Source organism: Nerophis lumbriciformis, linkage group LG21 (genome assembly GCF_033978685.3).
Source record: "Nerophis lumbriciformis linkage group LG21, RoL_Nlum_v2.1, whole genome shotgun sequence".
NCBI lineage: Eukaryota > Metazoa > Chordata > Actinopteri > Syngnathiformes > Syngnathidae > Nerophis > Nerophis lumbriciformis.
The window spans coordinates 16,436,902-16,462,708 of NC_084568.2; the positions used below are offsets into that span (position 1 = coordinate 16,436,902).

General features: G+C 39.1%; 1 protein-coding gene across 1 annotated transcript in view; it reads left to right on the forward strand.

Annotated features, from left to right (window-relative positions):
* LOC133621034 (copine-4-like) overlaps window positions 1–24,671 on the forward strand; it is a 44,138-nt gene extending 19,467 nt beyond the window's left edge. The window contains exons 5-15 of the mRNA XM_061982815.1: window positions 639–722; window positions 806–895; window positions 2,835–2,933; window positions 7,096–7,182; window positions 9,129–9,188; window positions 9,512–9,645; window positions 9,744–9,798; window positions 10,937–10,988; window positions 21,009–21,142; window positions 21,207–21,443; window positions 24,230–24,671. Coding sequence (XP_061838799.1) covers window positions 639–722; window positions 806–895; window positions 2,835–2,933; window positions 7,096–7,182; window positions 9,129–9,188; window positions 9,512–9,645; window positions 9,744–9,798; window positions 10,937–10,988; window positions 21,009–21,142; window positions 21,207–21,443; window positions 24,230–24,361 — 1,164 coding nt within the window. The 3' untranslated portion in view covers window positions 24,362–24,671. The remainder of the gene's footprint in view (window positions 1–638; window positions 723–805; window positions 896–2,834; window positions 2,934–7,095; window positions 7,183–9,128; window positions 9,189–9,511; window positions 9,646–9,743; window positions 9,799–10,936; window positions 10,989–21,008; window positions 21,143–21,206; window positions 21,444–24,229) is intronic.
* Window positions 24,672–25,807: the final 1,136 nt, after the last annotated feature.

Here is a 25,807-nt window from a genome sequence, read left to right on the forward strand (position 1 = left end):
CACTGGGAGGCCGACTTATGGGATGTTTATATCTTCCCATTTAGACTAATAATTAATCATAATCGCCACAAAGTGTGCCAAAAAAAAGTTCGGCAAACGAGCGTCTTTTTGTGTCTTTCTCGTCATCTTCGGGTCTAAGTTGGATGTCAAAGTTGACCAACTTGTCCGTTTATGTACACAACCTTATACTATCCAGGTGACAGGCATGATTTATAATCTAGAATTAACTTTCACCAGCTCAGAGGCGATGCAGCAGCTCACTATGTCAGTATAGCGGCATAAAGTAGTTGTGATGACATAACAATATCCCTAATACTTGGTAAGTGGTTCATGTTAATGAGGTATTTCCTATGGGATGGATCGCATCAAATGTTGTCCAGATGTGGTCCACGTCTTCAAAACCTGACGTTTAATGACCCCGTTGAGTTTAGGAAGGAGTCAAAGAGACATGTTCAGTCCTGCCACAACTCTCGCCTTAAGCTGCTGGAACCCTGGCAATAACCTGCAGTGGACTTTTTCTAACACGCCTCCTGCATAGTCTAGCAACGCCCCCTCTGGTGGCGGGTGGTAAGACAACGTAGGGACGTTGTGTATTTTGTTCATGCATTTTTTTGTGCGTTGTTGTTGTTGTTGTTTAGGACTTCTTCACCAAGTCTGATCCATTCCTGGAGATCTATCGCATCAACGAGGACGCCACGCTGCAGCTGGTCTACAGAACAGAGGCAGGAAATCCAGCACACACACACACACACACACATCAATGTGTCATTGTGTCACGTGTGTTGTTGTGTGTTTGTTGTGTCAGACGGTGATGAACAATTTGAATCCCGTGTGGAAAACCTTCAAAGTTTCCCTCAACTCCCTTTGCAACGGAGACCACGAGCGCAAGCTGCAGGTGCACGCACACACACACACACACACACACACACACACACACACACACACACACACACACACACACACACACACACACACACACACACACACACACACACACACACACACACACACACACACACACGTTTCATGGGGTTGTCTGTTTGTTGGCGGCGCCTGAGCCAAAACCTCAAGAATGATGTTGGAACAGGAAAAATTAAAAAATTAACGAGTAAGTATTTTTAGTTGTGTGTGTGTGTGTGTGTGTGTGTGTGTGTGTGTGTGTGTTCTTGTATTTCTACCCTTCTTGAGACATCAACAAGGAAAAGTACCTTCCATATGAGGAGCGGTGAACAAGTTAGGACATAAATCATGGTCCCAATACGGAAAAGCATTGCATCTAATAGAGAATGTCTCATTTGCACCCCTGGTGGTGAAATCTATCAAAATGAGGGTGGTCCCAAAAAGGAAGGATTTTTCAAATTGACTGTGTGTCGCTTTTAAAAGTGCTCCCCCTCTGGTCAACATACGAAATAACAAGTGTGTGTAAGAAATTGAAATGCGCCCCCTTTGGCCAACATATGAAATAACAAGTGTATGTAAGAAATTGAAATGCGACCCCTTTGGCTAAAATGTTTTTTTTTTTTTAAACTAATAAATATGTATATAGAGACATACTGTAATAACTTGAAGTAAATAATGAAGATTAAAAACTAATTACAAAAAAAAAAAAAAAAAAAAAAAAAAAAAAAAAAAAATTAACTAAAAGCAGTCTTTTTCTCACAATGTGTTGACTTTTTTTCAAAATAAAATTGGGAACAATCTCTCATATTCTTTCTGTTTCTGTAATATTTCAATATTTTCTCGTAAAATTATTAATTTATGTAAAACGATTACTTTTTAATGCAAAATGGTGACATTTGTCGTATAAAATTCTGACTTTTATCACAATATTGCCAATGTTTTTGTTGTTCTTGTAAAATAGTGAAGTTTTTTGAGTAAAATTATGACAAAAGTCATCATTTTGCCAAGTGAAATTCCGATTGTTATTATAATATTGCCAAAATGTTAAAGTTTTCTTATAAAATTTAGACTTCTGTCGGGTAAAATGACGACTCTTTTCATACAATTGCCAACATTTTAAGCTTTTCTAGTAAAATTCGACTGTTATTGAGTAAAATTCCAACTTTTATCATAATATTGCACAAATGTTCAGTTTTTCTTGTAAAATGACAACTTTTATTATAACACTGCCAAAATTCTAAGTTTTTCTTGTGAAATTGTGACTTTTTTCTTGTGAAATTCCAACTCATTTTTCACAACAAGCTTTTTTATATTTGCATAGTATGTATATATTATTAATGTTGTAAATACTAATATTTATGTATCTAGAAAGGCTGGTCCTAAAGAGGTAGGCCTTTTTCGGAGGTCTCAAGAAGGTAAAAAATACAAGAATGTGTGTGTGTGTGTGTGTGTGTGTGTGTGTGTGTGTGTGTGTGTGTGTGTGTGTGTGTGTGTGTGTGTGTGTGTGTGTGTGTGTGCCATGGTGACAGAGCAGGGTTTTCTTTAGCTCTTTCACTGCTCATGCATGATGAAAAAACATCATGATGATTTTTTGGGTAATTGACTCAAAGTCCTCGTTAGCGTGACAGCCAGTTAAGTCAGGTGTTATCTCTCAGGTATGTGAACCTGAGCTTTCAACTGGAACACCAGCATGATGCATGTTCACTTAATGAGACACACACACACACACACACACACACACACACACACACACACACACACACACACACACACACTTAGTACACATCCGAAAGCTTCATTAGAATATCATTAGCATATTAGCTGCAGTTTTAATCATCACAAACTCCTTGGACTGACAATGTACAGTGTGTGTGTGTGTGTGTGTGTGTGTGTGTGTGTGTGTGTGTGTGTGTGTGTGTGTGTGTCACCATCAGTGCACGGTGTGGGACTGGGACTCCAACGGTAAACATGACTACATTGGAGAATTTGAAGCCACCTTCAAGGAGATGCGAAACGCCATTGATGGACGACAGGTAGCATGTTCACTCCTTCATCATTACTTGACTTTACACTGTTTTACTTTGCACTATTTTACAATATAGTATTTTACTTTACACTATTTTACATAACACTCTTTTACTTTACGCTGTCTTACTTTACACTGTTTTATTTTACACTATTTTACTTACGCTGTTTTACTTTAAACTGCTTAACTTTGCACTATTTTGCTTTACTTTATTGTTCTTTACACTATTTTTACTTAACACTGTTTTATTTTACAGTATATATATAACGTTACACTGTTTGACTTTACACTATTTTACTTTACAACATACAACCTTACACTGTTTTACTTTACAATATATAACTTTACACTATTTTACTTTACACTAATTTACTTTAAAATATATAACTTTACACTGTTTGACTTTGCACTATTTTAATTCACGCTGTTTTACTTTTACAACATATACCTTTACACTGTTTTACTTTACACTACTTAATTTTCACACTATTTTAATTTACACAGGTTTTTTTTACACTATTTTACTTTGCACTAAATTTATTTGCACTATTTTATTTTACACAAATGTACTTTGCACATTTTACTTTACATTATTTTATTTTACACTATCTTACTTTACAGTATTTTACTTTGCACTATTTTACTTAGTATTATTTTACTTTTACACTATTTGATGTAACACTATTTTACCCTGCACTTTTACGTTACACTATTTTATTTTGCACTATTTTATTTAGCACTATTTTACTTTGCACCAATTTTCTTTACACTATTTTATTTTACACAAATGTACTTTGCAATATTTTACTTTTACACTATCTTACTTCACAGTATTTTACTTTGCACTATTTTACTTTGTATTCTTTTACTTATACACTATTTTACCTACGCACTATTTTACATTGCACTATTGTATTTTGCACTATTTTACTTTGTATTGTTTTACTTTTACACTATTTTACTTAACACAATTTTATTTTGACTCCACTATTTTACTTTGCACTATTTTATTTTGCACTATTTTACTTTGCACTATTTTGCTTGGCACTATTTTATTTTAGACTACTTAACTGTACACTATTTTACTTTCCACTGTTTTATTCACACTATTTTGCTCGACCCTATTTTTTGTGCAATGTTTTAATTTGCACAATTTTACTTTAAACTTGTTTGGTTTGACACTATTTTAGTTTTACCTTGTCTTACTTTACACTACTTTATTTTCACACTACAATACTTTTACAATATTTGACTTTAAAACTGTTTTACTTTTACACTACTTTACTCTTCCAAAATTTTACATGACAAGTTAGTTTAAGTTAGTCTAAGTTACTTTTGGTTAGTCTAAGTTAGTTTGTGTTTGTCTAGGTATATGTTTTTCCTAGTTAGTTGAAAATGATCTACGTTAGTTAAATTAGTCTCAGTTAGTTTAAGTTTGTTTAAATGTGTTTAAGTTTGTCTAATTTTTTTTAGTTAGTCTAAATTAGTTGAAGGTAATCTAAGTTAGTTAAGTTAGTCCAAGTTAGTTAAAACTGTGTCTAAGTTAATCAAATTAGTCTAAGTTGTCTAAGTTAGTGTAAGTTTGTCTCATATAGTTTAGATTTGTCCAAGTTAGATTAAGTTTGTCTGAATGTAAACTTGTCTAAGTTATTTTAAGTTTGTCACAATTAGTTTAAGTTAGTCTAAGTTAGTTTAAGTTAGTCTAAGTTAGTTTAAGTTTGTCAAAGTTAGTTTAAAGGAGTCTAAGTTAGTTAAAGTTAGTCTCAGTTAGTTTAAGTTTGTTTAAGTTGGTCTAAGTTTGTTTTTAGTTAGTCTAAATTAGTTGAAGGTAATCTAAGTTAGTTAAGTTAGTCCAAGTTAGTTTAGGTTAGTCTAAGTTAATTTGTTTGTCTACGTTAGTTAGTTTGTCTAAGTTAGTTTAAGTTACTCTAAGTTAGTTAAAATGTGTTCAGGTTAGTCAAGTTAGTCCAAGTTGTCTAAGTTAGTGTAAGTTTGTCTCAGTGAGTTTAGGTTTGTCTAAGTTGGTTTAAGTTTGTCTAAGTATAAAGTAGTCTAAGTTATTTTAAGTTTGTCACAGTTAGTTTAAGTTAGTCTAAGTTAGTTTAAGTTTGTCAAAGTTAGTTTAAATTAGTCTGAGTTAGTTTAAGTTAGTTTACGTTGCTCTATGTTAGTTTAGGTTTGTCTAAAGTTGTTTAAGTTTGTTTAAGTTAGTCAAAGTTAGTTCAAGTTTGTCTAAGTTATTTTAAGTTTGTCTAAGTTAGTTTAAGTTAGTCAAAGTTATTTTAGGTTAGTCTAAGTTAAGGTTGGTCTAAGTTAGTATATGTGTATCTAAGTTAGTTAAAGTTAGTATAGGTTAGTTTAGGGTTATTATACGTTAGTTGAAGTGAGTATAGGTTAGTTTAGGGTTAGTATACGTTAGTTAATGTTAGTTTAAGTGAGTATGTGTTAGTCTAAGTTAGTTTAAGTTAGTCTAAGTGAGTATACATTAGTCTAAGTTAGCCCAAGTTTTTCAAAGTTAGTCTAAGTGAGTATATGTTAGTCTAAGTGAGTATAAGTTAGTTAAAGTTAGCCTGTCAGTCTAAGTTAGTTCAAGTTAGCCTAAGAGAGTATACGTTGTCTAAGTGCGTATACGTTATTTAAAGTTAGTCTAAGTGAGTAGTACGTTGTCTAAATTAGTTTAGGTTAGTCTAAGTTAGTTAAAGTTAGTCTGAGTATAAGTTACTCTAAGTTAGTTAAAGTTAGTATAAGTTTGTCTGTTAGTTTAGGTTAGTCTAAGTTGATTTAAGTTAGTCTAAGTGATTATAAGTTAGTTAAAGTTAGTATAAGTGAGTATAAGTTGGTCTAAGTTAGTTAAAGTTAGCGTGAGTATAAGTTAGTTAAAGTTAGCCTAAGTGAGTATAAGTTAGTCTAAGTTAGTTTAAGTTAGCCTAAGTGAGTATAAGTTAGTCTAAGTTAGTTTAAGTTAGCCTAAGTGAGTATAGGTTAGTCTAAAGTTAAGCTAACTTTAACTAACTTTAGACTAACGTAGACTAACTTTAACCTATACACACTTAGGATAACTTTAAATAACTTAAACTAACTTGTGCTCACATAGGATAACTTTAACTAATTTAGACTAAGTGTATATAAGCTAGTTAAAGTTAGTCTAAGTAAGTCTGAGTGAGTATAAGTGTGTATACGTTTGTGTAAGTTGGTTTAGTTAAGTTAGTTAGTTAGTCTGAGTATAAGTTAGTCTAAGTTAGTTAAAGTTAGCGTAAGTGAGTATAAGTTAGCCTAAGTGAGTATAAGTTAGTCTGTTAGTTTAAGTTAGTATACGTTTGTCTATGCTAGTTTAGGTTAGTCTAAGTTAGATAAAGTTATCCTAAGTGAGTATAAGTTAGTCTAACTTAGTTGAGATTAGCCTAAGTGAGTATAATTTAGTCTAAGTTAGCCTAAGTGAGTTTAAGACAGAGTGCAGTTAGCGAGGACAGCACATGTGCGACTAGTTAGTAGAGTAAGTAGAAGTCAGCAGATTGATTGGAAAAGCAAAGGTTGGGGTTAAGATGAGGGATGTTAGTTACGTCGCAGAGAGGAGAGTTCCTTTGCATCTTTGGGACCTCTTATAGCGCCATCTTCTGCTACTAGTGGAAAGGAGGAGCAGACGAGCAATTCTTCTTCAGCAGCAGAAGCAATTTAACGAGCGACTGGGCAAGCCTGGACTGAGACCACTTTGATTTCCTGCAGCCAGGAGACCGTGGTGACAATTTGAGAGCACGGCAACGGTCCACTCCTCCTGGCGTCTAAAGCTAACGGAACAAACACCGGCTTTTATTTTGAAGAGACACGGTTGCAGCAGGAATGGCCGTCGGACTCGTTAAGCGTGTTCAACGGAAGCTTCCAGCGCTCGCCAGCTGACAACTACGGCTGCAAGCGCCAATTAGTAACGTGAAGCGTTTGAAGACACACTTTGGCGGGTGGCGTGATGCAATTAGCACACGCCAGCGGGGAGGCGGAGCTAACTCGGTTGTCTATGAGACGAGCCGTGAGACAGGAAGAAGGCGGTTGCTAATACGCCAACTAACGAGATGCCAACGAGCTCATTATTTCACACGCTAGCTGTTAGCATGCTAACAGCTAGCCTTGAAAAAGAAGAGGTGATGATGTGTGCTAACTAACACCTGTGTGTGCAGGTGCAGTGGCCCTGCATCAACTCCAAATACAAAGTGAAGAAGAAGACCTACAAGAACTCTGGCATCGTCATCCTCAACCAGTGCAAGGTCTTTCTTCTTCTTGGCCTTCAAACAGGAAGTGGTTGATTAGGCTGTGTGTTGAGTGTGATGTCACTGGGATGGAAGGCATGTCGCGGTCCAGCGTGATGAAAGGGGAGGGGCAAGGTGGGCGGAGCAACAAGACAGAATGAGAGCAGCTTACATCTTTAATGATGTGCAGGTGAGGAAGTCTCCTCTGCCTTCATCACTTGATTGGCTTCCTTTCCTCCTGTCTTTGTTTCCTCCTTTCCCTACTTCTTGCTTTCCTTATTTCCTCCTGTCTTTTTTCCTCATTTCCTGACACCCTTCTTTCCTTATTATATCCTGTCTTTATTTCCTCATTTTCTGACCTTCTCCTTTCCTTATTTCCTCCTTTCTTCACTTCCTCTTTTACTTGTTTCCTTACTTCCTGCTGTCCTTACTTCTTACTTTCTCCATTCCTCCTGTCTTTACTTCCTACATTCTTTATTATTTACTTTTTTATTTCCTCCTTCACTTACTCCCTTCTTTTCTTTACCTCCTTATTTCCTTATTTTCCTTTCCTAATATCCTCTTTCCCAGATTTCCTAATTTACTCCTTACCTTTTTCATTTTTTCCCTACTTCCCCTTTTACCTTATTTGCTACTTTTCTTATTTTCTTCTTTTAATTACTGATTTATTTACGGATACTTTTTTTTTAAGCCTTTTTATAGATATATGCATACTAGTTCTAGCTATTAGGCTGTTCTAGTTTTTATTTTTTTATTATTATTTTTTTTTCAATACACTGTAGCCAGGGGCGCTGCTAGGGATTTTGGGCCCCATGAAAATAATCTTTACAGGGCCCCCAACACAGTGTCATTATTTTTTCTGTATTATAATTTCATCATCATTAGGGCCTCTCTGGGCCCCCCTCCATCATGGGCCCCTAGAATCCGTCTCCTTTACCCCCCCTTTTCGGCGCCCCTGACTGTAGCACTTTGAGGTTGTTTGCTCAATGTAAAGTGCTTTTTACAAATAAATTCCATTATTATTATTATTTACTTGTTCTCTTATTTCCTTTTTTCCTCCTTCTCATACTTCCTACTTCGTCCCCACTTCACTTATTTCTACCTTCTTTTTTTTTTTTACTTCCTCTTTTATTTCTTCCTTCTCTTATTTCCTAATTTCCTCCTCTTTTACAACTGGCTTCCTTTCTTTACTTTTCCCTTTCCTTATTTCCTCTTGTCTTTTTTCCTTATTTCCCTCTTCCCCTATTTCCTCCTTTGTTTACTTCCTCCTTTCCTTATTTCTTACTTTCTTTTTTCTCCTTTCCTTACTTACGGGGCGGCATAGCTCGGTTGGTAGAGTGGCCGTGCCAGCAACTTGAGGGTTCCAGGTTCGATCCCCGCTTCCACCATCCTAGTCACTGCCGTTGTGTCCTTGGGCAAGACAATTTACCCACCTGCTCCCAGTGCCACCCACACTGGTTTAAATGGAACTTAGATATTGGGTTTCACAATGTAAAAGCACTTTGAGTCACTAGAGAAAAGCGCTATATAAATATAACTTCACTTCACTAATTTCCTTAATTCCTCCTTCTCTTTTGTCTTCTTTTCCTAACTTCCTCATTTCCCTTTTTTGGTACTTATTTCCCACTGTCCTTATTTCCACATTTCTTTACTTCTTCTTTTATTTCTTACTTTTCTTATTTTCTCCTAATACTTACTTACTTCTTTTACTTGTAGCTTTCCTTATTTCATTGTTCCCTTACATCCTATTATCCTTCTTCCCTCCATGCCAACATGTGCTGGCGTATGTGTGTGTTGGGGGATGAGGGTTACACAGGAAGTGAGGTCATTCCCAGGTATGGAATGACTCCCATTGTCTACCTTAGATGATGTGGCAGCATCCTGGTCACTCTCTTGATTGGTGAATGACTTGATTGGTTAATAACCGAATGAATGGTGTGACTTCCTTCTCGTGTTGTCCTCAGATCATCAAGATGCACTCCTTCCTAGACTACATCATGGGCGGATGCCAGATTCAGTTTACCGTAAGCGCACACGCAGAGTTGCATCCAGGTCAACGTCCTGCTTTTTTATTCCGTCGCCTGTTTTTTTTTTTTTTTTTTCCCCCAGTGCGGATGGTGTTGCCATGGATACAGTAACCATGGCAACCCCATCCGCCGCCCGGGCCGGCCGAGTAGCCCAGTTATTTCCACGGACCCTCGATGTGGTTAGAACGGCCCCCCCCCCCCCCCATTAGTGAGACTGCAGGGGAACCGGGTCACTGCCTTTGACTGAGGGCGAGGACTTTTCAAAATAAAAGTCCAAGTCCAGAAAGTTCAGTCATCGTCTGATTGGTTCTTTCCTTCAGGTCGCCATCGACTTCACGGCGTCCAACGGCGACCCCCACAACAGCTGCTCACTGCACTACATCCACCCGTACCGACCCAACGAGTACCTGAAGGCGCTGGTGGCGGTCGGCGAGATCTGCCAGGATTACGACAGGTGCGCCGTGCGAAACAAATTTAGCTTCCCTCCGTGCGGTCACATGTCAGGAAGTCACCACTTCACGAGCTCGTTGACACTCGTCTTTCTCCTTTCAGCGACAAAATGTTCCCGGCGTTCGGCTTTGGTGCTCGCATCCCACCTGACTACCAGGTAAGTCCCCACGGACCAATCTTCCCATCATGCAATGGGGCTCAACACCCCTGCTGGCCAAGTGTGACATGACAACAGCGTGCTTTACATGATGAACGACTTGGCCTGCAGCGCAGAAGAGACACTTCTACTTACACTTTACAACATCCAGACTAGGGACGTGCCTACATGGCGGCCATCTTGGTGGGGGCCAAATGCCCAATAAAGGCAATGGACGTAAATTCAAAATAAATCATAACTTGCTCATTTCTCAAACGATTTTCATGCTGTTTACTTTAATATGCACATATATGTACATATATCTATACATGTACATCTAAAAATATATATATGCATATATATATATATATATATATATATATATATATATATATATATATATATATATATATATATATATATATATATATATACACATATACATATACACATATATATGCAAAACATATATATATGCATATATATATATATATATATGCACACATACATATGTATACACATATATATTTATAAATATATATATAGACATATTCATACATATGTACATATATATACATATACGTATATATAAATATTTATATATATATACACATATATATATATGCAAATATATATATGTGTATATACATACACATATATATTTATAAATATATATATAGACATATACATACATATGTACATATATATACATATATGTATATACTTATATATATACACACATATATATGCAAATATATATATATATATATATATATATATATATATATACATATATATACACATATATATTTATAAATATATATATAGACATATACATAAATATGTACGTATATATACATACGTATATATATATATATATAGACATATACATAAATATGTACGTATATATATATATATACACACATATATAAATATATATATAGACATATACATAAATATGTACGTATATATACATACGTATATATACATACGTGTATATATATATATATATATATATATATATATATATATATATATATATATATATATATATATATATATAATGATACTTTGCCCCCACTAGCTTAGCCTCGCTGTTGACACAGATCAAAGGGGCGTGTCCTATCTACATATTCATGTCTATACCCCTCTCATCCAGGTCTCACACGACTTTGCGGTGAATTTCAACGAGGACAACCCTGAGTGTGCAGGTAAGAGCTTACCTGAGAAAGGCCGCACGTTGAGGATGAGAATGAAAGTGATGAGGGTGATGAGAACGGTGAAGGTGAAGATCAGAATGGCGGTGAGGATGACAATGAGGATGGCGATAACGATGGAGATAAAGAATTCTGATGAGGATGATGAAGATGGAAATGATAATATTGAGGATGATTAGCATGACAAAAGTGATAATGAGAATGATCACATGATCATATAGAGAATGATGAAGAGGATGACAATGATGTTAAGGGATGATTAGAATAATGATAAAGATTAGACGGTGTTGAGGATAACGATAACGATTGGGATGCTGACAATGATAATATTTAGAATGATTAAAATGACGAGAGTGAAAATGAGAATGATGAAAACTATGACAATGATGTTGAGGATGATTATAATGATGATGATTTAAATAAAGATGATACAAATAATAATACTAGGATGTTGACAATGATAATATTAAGAGTGATTAAAATGAGAAAAGTGAAAGTGAAAATGAGGATGATGACGCAATAATGATGAGAATGAGAATGATGAAAACAATGACAATGATGTTGAGAGTGATTATAATGATGACGAAACTTACAATAATTAGGATGGTGACAATGCTCATGTTAAGGGTGATTAGAATGACGAAAATGATCATGAGGATGAGAATGATGATGCAATAATGATGAGAATGAGAATGATGTTATAAGAATGACAATGATGTTGAGACTGATTAGAATGATTAGACTAATGGTGAAAATTAAAATGAGGATGAGGGTAAGAATGATGTCGGGACAATGATTGAAAAAAATTATAATGATGAGAATAATAATGATTACAATGAGCATTAGATGATTAGAACGACAAAAGTCATAATGAGAATGATGATATAATAATGATAAAAAGGATGACAACGATGTTGATGATGATTAGAATGGTGAGAATGATAAGGATAGGAATGATGGTGTTGAGGATGATTTAAATACTGGTGAGGATGAAAATGATAATGATTAGGATGCTGATAATGATAATGTTTAGGTTTAGGATGATTGGAATGACAAATATGATAATGAGGACGAAAATGATAATGCAATAATGATCAAAACAAGAATGATGAATATAAGGATGATGATGATGAGGATGATAAGAATGATGAGAATGACGATGAGGATGAGAATGGTGGTGTTGAGGATGATTAGAATAATAATGAGGAGGATGATTAGAATGATGAGAATGACGATGAGGATGAGAATGGTGGTGTTGAGGATGATTAGAATAATAATGATGAGGATGATTAGAATGATGAGAATGACAATGAGGATGAGAATGGTGGTGTTGAGGATCCATCCATCCATTTTCTACCGCTTATTCCCTTCGGGGTCGCGGGGGGCGCTGGAGCCTATCTCAGCTACAATCGGGCGGAAGGCGGGGTACACCCTGGACAAGTCGCCACCTCATCGCAGGGCGGTGTTGAGGATGATTAGAATAATAATGATGATGAAGATGATGACAATGTTGACGACGATGATATTGAGGATGATTAAAATAATGAGGATGAGAATGGTGGTTCTTTAATGATGAGAATGACGCTTATAAGGATGACAATGATGTTGAGGAAGAATAGAATAATGTAAGTGATGGATCACAGAGAATAATAAGGTTGTGAATGAGGAAGAGGATGAAATAAAATATAGATGAGAATGATGATGAGGATGAGGATGGTGGTGTTGAGGAGGATTAGAATAATGATGTGGATAAAAATGACGATGAGGATGATGATGATGTAGAAGATGATTAGGATAATGAAAATGCCGAATCACGGAGAATGAATAATAAGGTTGTGAATGAGGAGGATAATGAGAAAAATTAAATAGTGATGAGGATGATGATGACAATGATGTAGGAGAGATGAGTATGATGAAAATGATGATGATGTGAATAATAATGGTTATGATGATACCTATGAAGGTTCTCATTCATCCAGGTCATTGTCATCTCAGGGCTAGAGTAGTCTAGCGGACTAGTCTAGATCTAGATTGGTCAGATCTAGTCCCCTAGACTAGTTTTAGACTAGATCTGACCAATCTAAGTGTTTTGGCAAACTCTACATAAGGCCAAAGCCTTCACCCAAGCAGAAGGGCCTCATGTCCAAATGTCAGTTTGGCTCCCATTTCCCCCCAGAGGACAGAACTGGAATTACTGACAACATTTCCCAACAGCTGAAGACCATCAGTAATCAGGAAGGCTCTCACCTGAAGCAATCAAATCCACTCTTTTTAAGTCTGCAGCTCCAGCTCAGACTTCAGGCCAACAAACACTGCTCGAGGAGATTTTGCCAAATACAATAGAGACAACTGTTTAAAGAGACCAGGGTGGCTGACGGTGAGATTACTTATATTATTTTGATGTTTTTGATTTAATGTGTTGAATTTATTTTAATTGCCAAGTGGTTGTTAAATGTTTAAATGCCAAATCCAAGCTGTTAAAGGTCACTACATGTACTTTTGGAAACACTTTTACTTTAAAAAATGGTTTATTGTAATTTGTTTATATTGGTCCCTAATTACTTTTGTATTTGTCCACCTTTTCCAAAGGTTTTTCACCTTACATCTATTCAATGAAAAAAAGAGACAATCAAGTCCAAAATAAAAGGATAAACAGAGATTTGTCTCATCATTGGATTAAAACAAAGAGTGAAGTCCCAGTGAAACCCCTGGTCAAAAAGTCAAACCCTTTTCAAGTTAGGGGAGAAAACAAACAAACAAAACATAACTTGACAGTGAAAAACCGATCCCCACTGGACAACCAGGAAAAGGAGATCTGGACCAAAGATTTAAAAGTTAATTTCACCAAATTTACTCCAACTCCACTTGTGCTGTAAATATGGCTGACAAGAAGGTGCTTGACCAGCTAAAGACCGAGAGGACAACTGCAAAAGCATCATTCACCCGCCTTGTCAACAGCCTCACCAGGAACCATGATGACTTGTCTGAGGAGGAGCTCAGAGACAGTTTCAAGACACTCATCGCAGCAGTTGACAAAGTCATGGAAGCCAATGACAAGGTAGAGGCCAAACTTCTGACACAGCTAAAAGATGGAGAAACTGAACTCACCCAAGAGCAACAAGAAGATCTGGATAATACTTCAAGGGAGTGTGAGTCAAAGCGGGCAAAGGTCAAAGGTCAACTCCAGAAGGCCCTGTGGTACAAGTTTGGAAAAGATGAAATGTCCATAGCTCTTCTGGCAGCAGATGAGGAGTGTAGACGCACCACTGCTGTGGAACCGGAGGATATGAACCTGGATGGATATGAGTTCATGCTGAACCATCTGGAAGGACTGGTGAAGACTGCAAAGGAGGTGCATGGTCGGTGGAGACAATGGGTCCCTGAAGATACAGTAGTTGAAATTCGGACAAGCTTAAAAGGTCTGGAACTACAGACCACCAAGTTGGTTTCCAAGAAGGCTGACTTCATACAACAGAGGATGAAGGAAGAAGTCAGGACGGAACCAATTGCTCCCAGTCATCCTGTGCCAGCCATCAAGTTGAAACCCACAGCCCTTCCTAAATTCACTGGAAACAAACGTGAATTCCACAGGTGGAAAAAGGACTGGGAAGCACTCCAGAGACAAGGTGAGCCAACTGGTTCCAAGGAGGTGAAGAAGGCCCAATTGCTGGACAGTGTTGAGGACCAGATCAGGAAAGACCTTCGTCTCACCACTCATAACACTGCCGATGACATCTTCCGTGTTCTAGAGAACCGCTATGGCAACCGGACTTCCATTGCTATAGAGATAGTGGAGGAGTTGCAAAGAATCCAACCCGTCAAAAGTACCCAGACGCGAAAAATCGTGGAGCTAATCCAAGATGTGGAGAAGGCGCTTCAAGATCTCAGTGAGCTTGGGGACACCGGTGCCATCAAAAACCCACTTGTAACCAAGTCGATTGAGGGGAAACTCCCAGGACCTCTCAGAAAGGAATGGCTCATCTATGCAGCAGACACCAGGAATGCTGTGACTCCAGCAAGCAGGTTTGACGGTCTCTTGGACTTCCTCAAAGAGCAAGAGAGCATATATGAGCAGCTGGAACAACTGGATGAGGAACCTAACAAGAGGGAATCGAAGCCTGAGCCAAGACATGCTAGGACAAAATCCACCAAAGCAAGTGATGACCACACTGGCTGTGTTGTCTGTGGAGATGGGAAGCACAGGAAGAAGCTGTACTATTGCATGCAGTTCCGGGCACTTCAGCTTGCAGAGAAGAAGGCTGCTGCTAAGAAGTTGGGAGCATGCAAGAGATGTCTTGAAGTCCATGATGACAGTTCAGACTGCAAAGATGATTTCCTATGCACCAACCATGCCTGCAAGGATGAACATGCACCTGAGCATCATTTCTACCTCTGTCCAAACAAGAAAAGCAGCTCGGCACAGAAAAAGAGCAAACCTGGCTCAATGGATGGCAAAAGCAGGAGAACATACACAGAAGAACAAGAGAACTTTGTCAAGAAGCTTTCCCCAGAGCTGGCAAGGCAGTTTCATGATGCGTTCTCCAATGCTGCATCCAAGACGTTCAACACCACAAAAGTTAAATCAGGACTTTTAGCTGAAAGTGGATTGCAAGAACTGCCAGTAATGATGATGTTATTGGAGGTCACCGCAAACGCTGGAGAAAAGATTGGAACACTGATCGACCTGGCGTCCGACACCAATTACATCACCCACAAGGCTGCAGACAAACTGAACCTCAGGAGCGAAGACATCACACTCATTGTACATGGTGTCGGAGGAATGAAGACCATTGTGGAAACAAAGCGGTACCTCTTGAAGATCAGAGTGAAGACTCCAAAAGGCACTATGAAATCTCATCAATTGGTCTGTTATGGTCTGGACAGCATTGTAGACATCCATAAAAGTGTGGACTCCAAACAGCTGCAGAAATTATTTCCGGATGTCCCACTTGGAGCTCTGACAAGACCCGATGAAGTCAGTTTGCTCATAAGTCACAGAGAGGGCCAGCTAGCACCTCAACGGATCAGAGGTATCGGAGACCTTGTACTGTGGGACGGGCCACTGGGAATGACAGTTGGAGGCTCTCATCCTGAACTCTTTGAAGACCTCACCGTTTCCGCCCACATGTCCAAAACACACTTTGCGAGATCAATGAGGACTGCTGCTTTGAGGTATGAAGAACTCACTGGCCCAGCTTGTAAAAAACCTCCCAACACTCAGGTTCACGCCAAGTTCCGGAGGTCAAACACTTCAACCACCAACCGGGACTTCCTAGACTGGTGGAAATGGGACAGTATTGGTGCAGCATGTGACCCGAAGTGTGGAGGATGCCGCTGTGGAAAATGTCAACCAGGCGGCAAAGAAATGACTCTTGCAGAGGAGCGAGAGCTTGAGGTGGTAAAGGGTGGCCTCACCTATGTCACGGAGGACAACCACAGCAAAGAGCCACATTGGCATGCCAGGTATCCTTGGGTGGAGGACCCCATGTCACTACCAAATAATAGAAAAACAGTTGAGGCCACATTCCTGAGAACGGAAAAGCAACTTGCCAAAACACCTGAGTGGAAGGTGGCATATGCTGCACAAGTGCATGACATGATTGATCGACAAGCAGCCATCAAACTACCCAAAGACACCATCACCAAGTGGGATGGACCCGTTTGGTATCTCAGTCATCTCATTGCTCCTAATCCACACTCAGTCACAACTCCAGTGAGAATTGTCTGGAACAGCAGTCAAAAGTGCAGAGGCGTCAGCATGAATGACCTGCTGATGAAAGGCCCTGACGTCCTCAACCAGATTCGAGCTGTGCTTCTCCGATTCAGAAGTGGAGCACATGCTGCGCTGGGTGACATCAAAAAGATGTATAACTCAATCTGGCTGGAAGACCAAGAAGTGCACCTTCACAGGTTCCTCTGGCGTAATGCAGAGAATGAGGACCTGGAGGAATACGCAATAACAAGAGTGAACATAGGAGACAAACCAGCAGGGTGCATAGCGCAGCTGGCAATGCGTGAAACTGCAAACCTCCCTCTCTTTGCCCATCTTGAAGAGGAGCGTCGAGTGCTTCACAACGACAGCTATGTTGATGACATCCTCACTTCCCACAACAACCATGACCAGCTAAACATCATCACAGCCAACGTGGAGAGGATCCTGAAGACCGGGGGGTTTGAGTTGAAGCCATGGGTCTTCACTGGGCAAAGTGGGAGGAAGGAGCGCTCTGAAGAGGAAAGGACAATGAAAAAGACCATTATCTTACCAAACCAGATGAGCGATGATGACAACAAGGCACTCGGTCTGGGCTACAAAGTCGAGGAGGATAAGCTCCATGTCAGAATCGGAATCAACTTTTCAAAAAGGAAGCAAAAGATGCGGCTGGGTGAAGACCTTCTGCAAGAGGAAATAAGAGCCATGACACCCAACCCTTTGACAAGAAGAGAACTTCTCAGTCAAGTGTTAGGACTGTACGACCCAGTTGGCCTTGTAACTCCTGCCAAGCAGAAGGGAGCTATTCTGGTACGGAAGGCGTTTCAAGAGGCAAAGGCTGAAAGCCGTCCAGTCAAAGACACGTGGGACATTGCACTCTCAGATGACCTTAGAGGGAATGCAATCGATCTGTTCGAGGAGTACCATCAACTCAGCAAGATCCTGTTCACCAGGGCTCTAACCCCCAAATGCTTCATTATTGAACCACCCTCGGCAATCACATTCTCTGATGGAAGTGAGCATGCTTACGGAGCGGTGATGTACCTGAGATGGATCACAGACCTGGGTCCCATCATCAGACTGGTTGAATCCAAAGCAAAGCTAACTCCCTTGGACCACAAAGGTGATGCTGTCAAAGCAGAAATGTGTGGAGCAATGTTTGCCTCACGACTCAGGAAGTTCTTCGAACTGCACGGCCAAATCCAAGTCAGAAAGTGGTTTCACTTTGTTGACAGTCAAACAGTCCTCTGTGCAATACAGCGAGAAAGCTATGGCTATCAAACATTCTTTGGCAACCGGATCAAAGAGATTCAAAGCAGCACAGCAGTACAGGACTGGTTGTGGATCCCTAGGTCACAAAACATTGCAGATGTCATCACCAGAGAAGCAGGCCCTCAAGATCTGGATGAACATTCAGAGTGGCAAAATGGACCCGAGTTCTTGAGTCTGCCAGAAAGTGAGTGGCCAACCAAATCTGTTAAGGAACTAGCAACCACAGCCAGAGAGAGCATCAACAAGTTGCAGAGAAAGGCATTTGCTGCTATGTTGACAAGGGCCCAAGCTCGGAAACAGTTCCTGGAAAAAGAGCCCGAACACAATCGAAACCAACTCCAAACAGAACAGAGACGGTCAACAGGGGGGTCAATTGTTCAAAGCCTTGTGGATGTCAAACGGTTCAGTGTCCTGACCAGACTGGTCAAAATAGTTGCAATGGTCTGGAGGGCAGCAAAAAGGTTCCGTCAACAAGTTCAGGCTTTGCATGGCCCAAAGTGGGAGGCAGTCTACTCCAGAGGAGCCATCTCTGTGGAAGAAAGGAAAGATGCCCTGAGAGACATTTTTCTTGCAGCACAAGAGGGCGCAATCTTCCAAAACTCAACTACTGACAGGCTGGTGGTGTACAAAGACCAGGACTCTGGTCTGTGGTGGACGAGTGCAAGCATCCGGGTTTTCCCAAGCTACTGTGTCCCCCTGACAAAAGCCCCAAAGGCAAAGACCAGCCATCCCAATTCAAGCAGCAGAAAGGAAAAGCTTCAAGCCACCGTTCTGCACAGAGACGTAAGACGGTTGGTTGTCCTACTACCTGCTGAGGAACAGGAATAGAAAATCTTGGCACAACCACCAAAACCAATCACGTGCACTTAGTTTGCCTACAGTCGGCGATCTTCCCGATGTATACATGGAAAGATCGAGTGGGAGGTGTTTTGGCAAACTCTACATAAGGCCAAAGCCTTCACCCAAGCAGAAGGGCCTCATGTCCAAATGTCAGTTTGGCTCCCATTTCCCCCCAGAGGACAGAACTGGAATTACTGACAACATTTCCCAACAGCTGAAGACCATCAGTAATCAGGAAGGCTCTCACCTGAAGCAATCAAATCCACTCTTTTTAAGTCTGCAGCTCCAGCTCAGACTTCAGGCCAACAAACACTGCTCGAGGAGATTTTGCCAAATACAATAGAGACAACTGTTTAAAGAGACCAGGGTGGCTGACGGTGAGATTACTTATATTATTTTGATGTTTTTGATTTAATGTGTTGAATTTATTTTAATTGCCAAGTGGTTGTTAAATGTTTAAATGCCAAATCCAAGCTGTTAAAGGTCACTACATGTACTTTTGGAAACACTTTTACTTTAAAAAATGGTTTATTGTAATTTGTTTATATTGGTCCCTAATTACTTTTGTATTTGTCCACCTTTTCCAAAGGTTTTTCACCTTACATCTATTCAATGAAAAAAAGAGACAATCAAGTCCAAAATAAAAGGATAAACAGAGATTTGTCTCATCATTGGATTAAAACAAAGAGTGAAGTCCCAGTGAAACCCCTGGTCAAAAAGTCAAACCCTTTTCAAGTTAGGGGAGAAAACAAACAAACAAAACATAACTTGACACTAAGTCTATGAGCACAAACTGATGAAGCCTACTTGGATTAAACGCCCTGAGATGATTATGATGATAATAAGCATGAGATAATTAAAATGACAAAGGTGATAATAGGAATAATGAGATGATAATGATGAGAATGATTAAAAGGATGACAATGATGTTGGCTATGATTAGAATTATGATAATTTACATAACGATGAGGATGAAAATGATAATGATTAGGGTCCTGACAGTGATAATGTGTAGGATGATTAGAATGACGAAAGTGATAAGGATGAGAATGATGATGTAATAATGATGAGAATGAGATTGATGAGAATGATTATAAGGAAGGCAATAATGTTGAGGATGAGTAGGATGAACATGATGAAGAGAATCACAATGATGATGATGATGAGCATGAGAATGATGATGAAAATAGGGAGGGTGACATTGCAGATTAAAAGGATGATAAATATAATTAGGATGATGATGATAATACTCATATTATTAGATTACATTTGCGTAGCTGAGGATGAGAATGATGGGGGGGTGATGAGTAGGATGAAAATAATGACAACAATAATGATGATAATGAGCATGAGATGATTAGAATGACAAAGTTGATGATAAGAATAATGACATGATAATGATGAAAATGATGACAATGATGTTGACCAAGATTAGAATAATGATGATTTAAATAATGATGAGAATGGAAATTATAATGATTAGGATGCCGATAATGATAATGTGTAGGATGATTAGAATGACAAAAGTGATAATGAGGATGAGAATGTTAGAAGTACGACAATGTTGAGGATGATTAGAAAATAATGATGATGATGAGAAGGGTGGTATTGAGGAATGTAATGAAGGAGGATGGAAATTATTAAATAGTGATGAGAATTATAATGAGGATGAGAATGATGTGGGGATGATGAGTAGGATGAAAGGGAGGGTGACAATGAGGATGAAAAAGATGATACAAAATAATTAGGTTGATGATGATAGTAAACAATAATGGACTAAATTTGTGTAGCTGGTGAAGATGAGAATGATGGGGATGATGATGATGATGATGATAATGATAATGATGACAGGAATAATGATGAGGTTAATGATGAGAATGATGAGTTTGATGATGATCCTGATGATAGTGAAGATGATGAGAAGGATTGTAAGGATGAAATGGACCATTATGAAGATGATGAGAATCATGAGGTGCTTCATAATGATAATGACGATGATAGGAATAATGATAAGGTTGACGATGATGAGAATGATGAGGAGGTTCATAATGAGCCTGATGATAGTGATGATGATGAGGAGGATTATAAGGATGAAAAGGACCATTATGAAGATGATGAGAAAGTAAAAGTGGTATGGGTAGGAGGTCAAGTAGGACCAGGTCCTGCATGAAGACTGCTGATGGTGTGTCCAGGTATCCAGGGCGTGGTGGAAGCCTACCAGGCCTGCCTTCCCAAGCTGCAGCTGTACGGGCCCACCAACATCGCTCCCATCATCCACAAGGTGGCGCACTCGGCCTCGCAGGAAGTGCACACCAAGGAGGCCATGGTAGGACCCACGTCCTCTCCAGTGGACAATGTCGTGGTTGTGAGCGTGCCATGTGTGCTCGCAGCAATACTTCATCCTGCTCATCCTCACCGACGGCGTCATCACCGACATGGCGGACACCAGGGAGGCCATCGTGCAGGCGTCACACCTGCCCATGTCCGTCATCATGGTGGGTGTGGGCAACGCTGACTTCAGTGACATGCAGATGTTGGACGGTGATGACGGCATCCTGCGCTCGCCCAGAGGAGAACCTGTCTTACGTGACATCGTGCAGTTTGTCCCTTTCCGCAACTTCAAGCATGTGAGTGACCACAAACACTTTCCTCCTCATCCTCCTCCTCCTTCTTCCCTTTTTTCTTCCTCTTTATCTTTCTCTTCCCTTTCTTCTTCCTCTTCATCTTCCTCTTCTTTGTTTTCCTCTTCTACTTCTCCTTCTTTCTCTTCTCCTTTTCCTTCTTCTTCTCCTTTTTTCTTCTTCTTCCTCCTCTTCTTTTTGTTATTTTTCTTCTTCCTCTTGTTCTTCCTCCTTATGCTTCTCCCTCTTCCTTTTGTTCTTCTCCTTCCTCCTTCGTCCTTTTGTTCTTCTTATTCTTCCCCCTTCTCCTTCTCACTCTTTCTTTCGATCTTCTTCTTCTTCTTCATCCTCTTCTTATTCTTTCTCCTCATTCTCTTCCTTTTCTTCTTCGTCCTCCTCTTCTTCTTTTTCCTCTTCTTCCTTTTCCTATTCCAGCTTCTTCTTCTTTTTTCCCTTTTCCTTCTTTTTTCCTCTTCCCCTTCTTCTTATTTTGTTCCTCTTCATCTTCTCCTTCTTTCTCTTCTTTTTCTTCATTCTTTTCCTTCTTCCTATTCTCCTTTTTTTCTTCTCCTTTTTTCCACTTCCTCTTCCCCTTTTTTTCTTCTTCTCCCTCCTTTTCTTTGTTATTGTTCTTCTTCCTCTTGTTCTTCCTCCTTATCCTTCTCCCTCTTCCTTTTGTTCTTCTTCTTCTTCCTCCTTCTCCCTTTTCTTCCTCTTCCCTTTGTTCTTATTCTTCCTCCTTCTCCTTCTTCCTTTTGATCTTCTTTGTCTTCTTCATCCTCTTATTATTCTTTCTCCTCATTCTCTTCTTCTTCCCCCTCTTCTTCTTTTTCCTCTTCCATCTACTTCTTCTTTTTTCCCTCTTCCTTCTTTTTCCCCCTTCCCCTTCCTCTCATTTTGTTCCTCTTCATCTTCTTTTTCCTCTTCCTTTTCTTTCTTTTCTTATTCCTTATTTTTTCCTCTTCCTCTTTCTTCTTCCTTTTTCCCAATTCATCTTCTTCTTTTTCCTCTTCTTCTTTTTCCCCTCTTCCTTTTCTTCCTCTTCTTCTTCCTCATTTGTGTTCTTCTTCTTCCCCTTCTTTTTCCTCTTCCTTTTCTTCCTCCTTTTTTCATCTTCGTCTTCTTTTTTCCTGTTCTTCTCCCCCCCCCCTCTTATTCTTTTTTCCCCCTCTTTCTCTTCCTTCTCTTTCTCTTCGACCCACCTCTCGCCGTTCCACTTAACTTCCTGCGCTATAACCAGCATGTAGCAGTTTGGCATGGAGTAGGATGAAAATGATAATGATAATGTGCATGATATGATTATAATGAGAATGATGAAATGATAATGATGAGATTGATGAAAAGTATGACAATAATGTTGAGAATCCTTAGAATGATGATGATGATGATGATTTAAATACAGATGAGAATGAAAATGATAATGATAAGGATGCTGACAATGATAATGTTTAGGATGATAAGAATGACGAAAGTGATAATGAGGATGACAATGATGATTATAAGGACAACAATGGTGTTAGGGAATGATGACGAGGGTGACAATGCTGTTGAAGATTATTAGAATGATGGAATGAGGATGTTGAGAAAGATGAGAATAATGAAAGTGTCGGATCACAAAGTAAAAAGGTTGTGAGTGAGGAGGGGGAGGAAAATAAATAATTAGGGATGTAAATGATGATGAGGATGATGTGGGGATGAGGAGTAGGATGAAAATGATGAAGAGAATAATAAGGATGATGATGAGCATGAGATGATTAGATTGATATAAGTGAAAATGAGAATGACGATGTGATAATGACGTTCAAGATGATTAGAATGATGATGATTTAAATAACATGAGGATGAAAGTGTCAATGATTAGGATGCTGACAATGATAATGTTTTGAAGGATTAGAATGACAAAAGAGATGAGGATGAGAATGATGATTGTAAGGATGCCAATGGTGTTGAGGAATGTTGATGAGGATGAGAACGATGATGCAATAATGATCAGAATGAGAATGCTGATTATAAGCATGACAGTGATGATTAATATGATAACAATGAGAATGATGGTGTTGAGAATGATTTAAATAATGATAAGGATGAAAATGATAATTTTTACGATGATTGGAATAACCAACATGATAATGAGGATGAGAATGATTATGTAAGAGCGATGAGGATGAGAGTGATGATAAGGATGAGAATGACAAGAAGAATTATGAAGATGAAAATGATAAGGATGATGACAATGAGAATGAGGACGATGAGAATGATTAGAATAATGAAAGTGACAGATCGCAGAAGTAATGAGGTTGTGAATGAGGAGGAAGGTTAAAATAAATAAGTAATGATGAGAATGATCATGAGAATGATGTGGGGATGATGATGATGATGAATAGAATAATAATGACGATGACGATGAGCATGGTATGATAAGAATGACATAAGTGATGAGAATGATGATATGACAATGATGTTGAGGGTGACAATGATGTTGAGGATGATGATGTTTAGGATGAATCAGAAGACGAAAGTGAGCATGAGGATGAAAATGATGATGATAAGGATGGCAATGATGTAGAGGATGATGAGGAGGATGACAATGGAGGTGTTGAGGATGATTACAATAATGATGAGAATAAAAATGATGATGAAGATGGTGAGATTGAATAGAACAATGAAAGTGATGGATCGCGGATGTAAAGAATGAAATAGTGATGAGGATGAGAATGACGTGTGGATGATGAGAAGGATGGCTGATACTTACAAAGAAGTTTGACTCTTGTTTCCTGTATTGCGGCTGTCAGGCGTCCCCGGCGGCACTAGCGAAGAGCGTGCTAGCGGAGGTGCCCCACCAGGTGGTGGACTACTACAACAGTAGGGGCATCAAGCCCAAAGTGCCCAGCCAGTACCATTCTACCAGGCCCTTTGGACCCTGAGGGCCCGCCTTCACCATCATGGCCGCCGCTCTCCTGAAAAGCACAACTTTTTGGTCTTTTTTCACCACCAAGACGCCCGCTGGAACTTTTTGTCACGTTTGTATTAAAGGCGGGTCTTCCTGTCCACGTAGCGTCCACTTCGGGAGCATGCGATCCAACTGTTCGCTAGCGTGTTAGAGACTAGCAAGTAGTTTAGCCCAGTGGTCCCCAACCACCGGTCCCGGTATATTTGCTACCGGGCCGCACAGAAACATTCAATCACTTAACTTCCGCCTGTCAAACGACATCAAGGGTGTCCAGACTTCAATTTTTTTTTAAATCTCCCTTCAATTTTGGTCAATGTTAAAGGTCCCAGGGACCCAAAAGGATCTCAGTCACTAAAGTGTCAAAAATAAGTGATATAATATATATTTTTTACTTTCAACACTTAAATATCTATACATCAACTTCACATCTATCCATTGCCATACTTTTTAATTTTATTTCTAAAGTTATGCCCTTTTAAAAAAAAAATTAAACTTTGTTTGTTATGGCAATATTTTCCCCATAATAGGTCAATAATTATAATAATAATATATTTATTATAATAAAAACAACATTGCTTTTGATTTAATATGTCACTCAATATTTCTGAACAATAACAGTTAAAATAAATCACACTAAAGGTCTCTCAGGGTTCCAAAAGGCCCCCACTCACACAATTCTTAAAAATAAGTTAAATATCAATATTTAATATTTTTACTTTCAATTCTTAATTCTCTAGATTGATCTCAGATCTATCCGTCGATTATACGTTTTTGCTTCGTGTTATTAGTGTCAATTATGCAACATTTTCTTGGGATAGGTACTAGTTTGCTCTTTTATTCCACTTGATTATGTCTTTTTTGTAATAGTAATAGTTAAAATTAATATTATTCATTAGTACTAGTTTTAAAATGGGTCGCGGGCCGGTAAAAAAATTAACTGCGGGTAGCACACCCCTGCCCTGCACTAGCAATAAGCTTGTTCGTGTAATAAAACTCCTGATAATAAGTTGCCATTTGTAATAATTGTATATATATATATATATATATATATATATATATATATATCCATCCCATCCATCCATTTTCTACCGCTTATTCCCTTTGGGGTCGCGGGGGGCGCTGGAGCCTATCTCAGCTACAATCGGGCGGAAGGCGGGGTACACCCTGGACAAGTCGCCACCTCATCGCAGAGCCAACACAGATAGACAGACAACATTCACACTCACATCCACACACTAGGGCCAATTTAGTGTTGCCAATCAACTTATCCCCAGGTGCATGTCTTTGGAAGTGGGAGGAAGCCGGAGTACCCGGAGGGAACCCACGCAGTCACGGGGAGAACATGCAAACTCCACACAGAAAGATCCCGAGCCCGGGATTGAACCCAAGACTACTCAGGACCTTCGTATTGTGAGGCAGA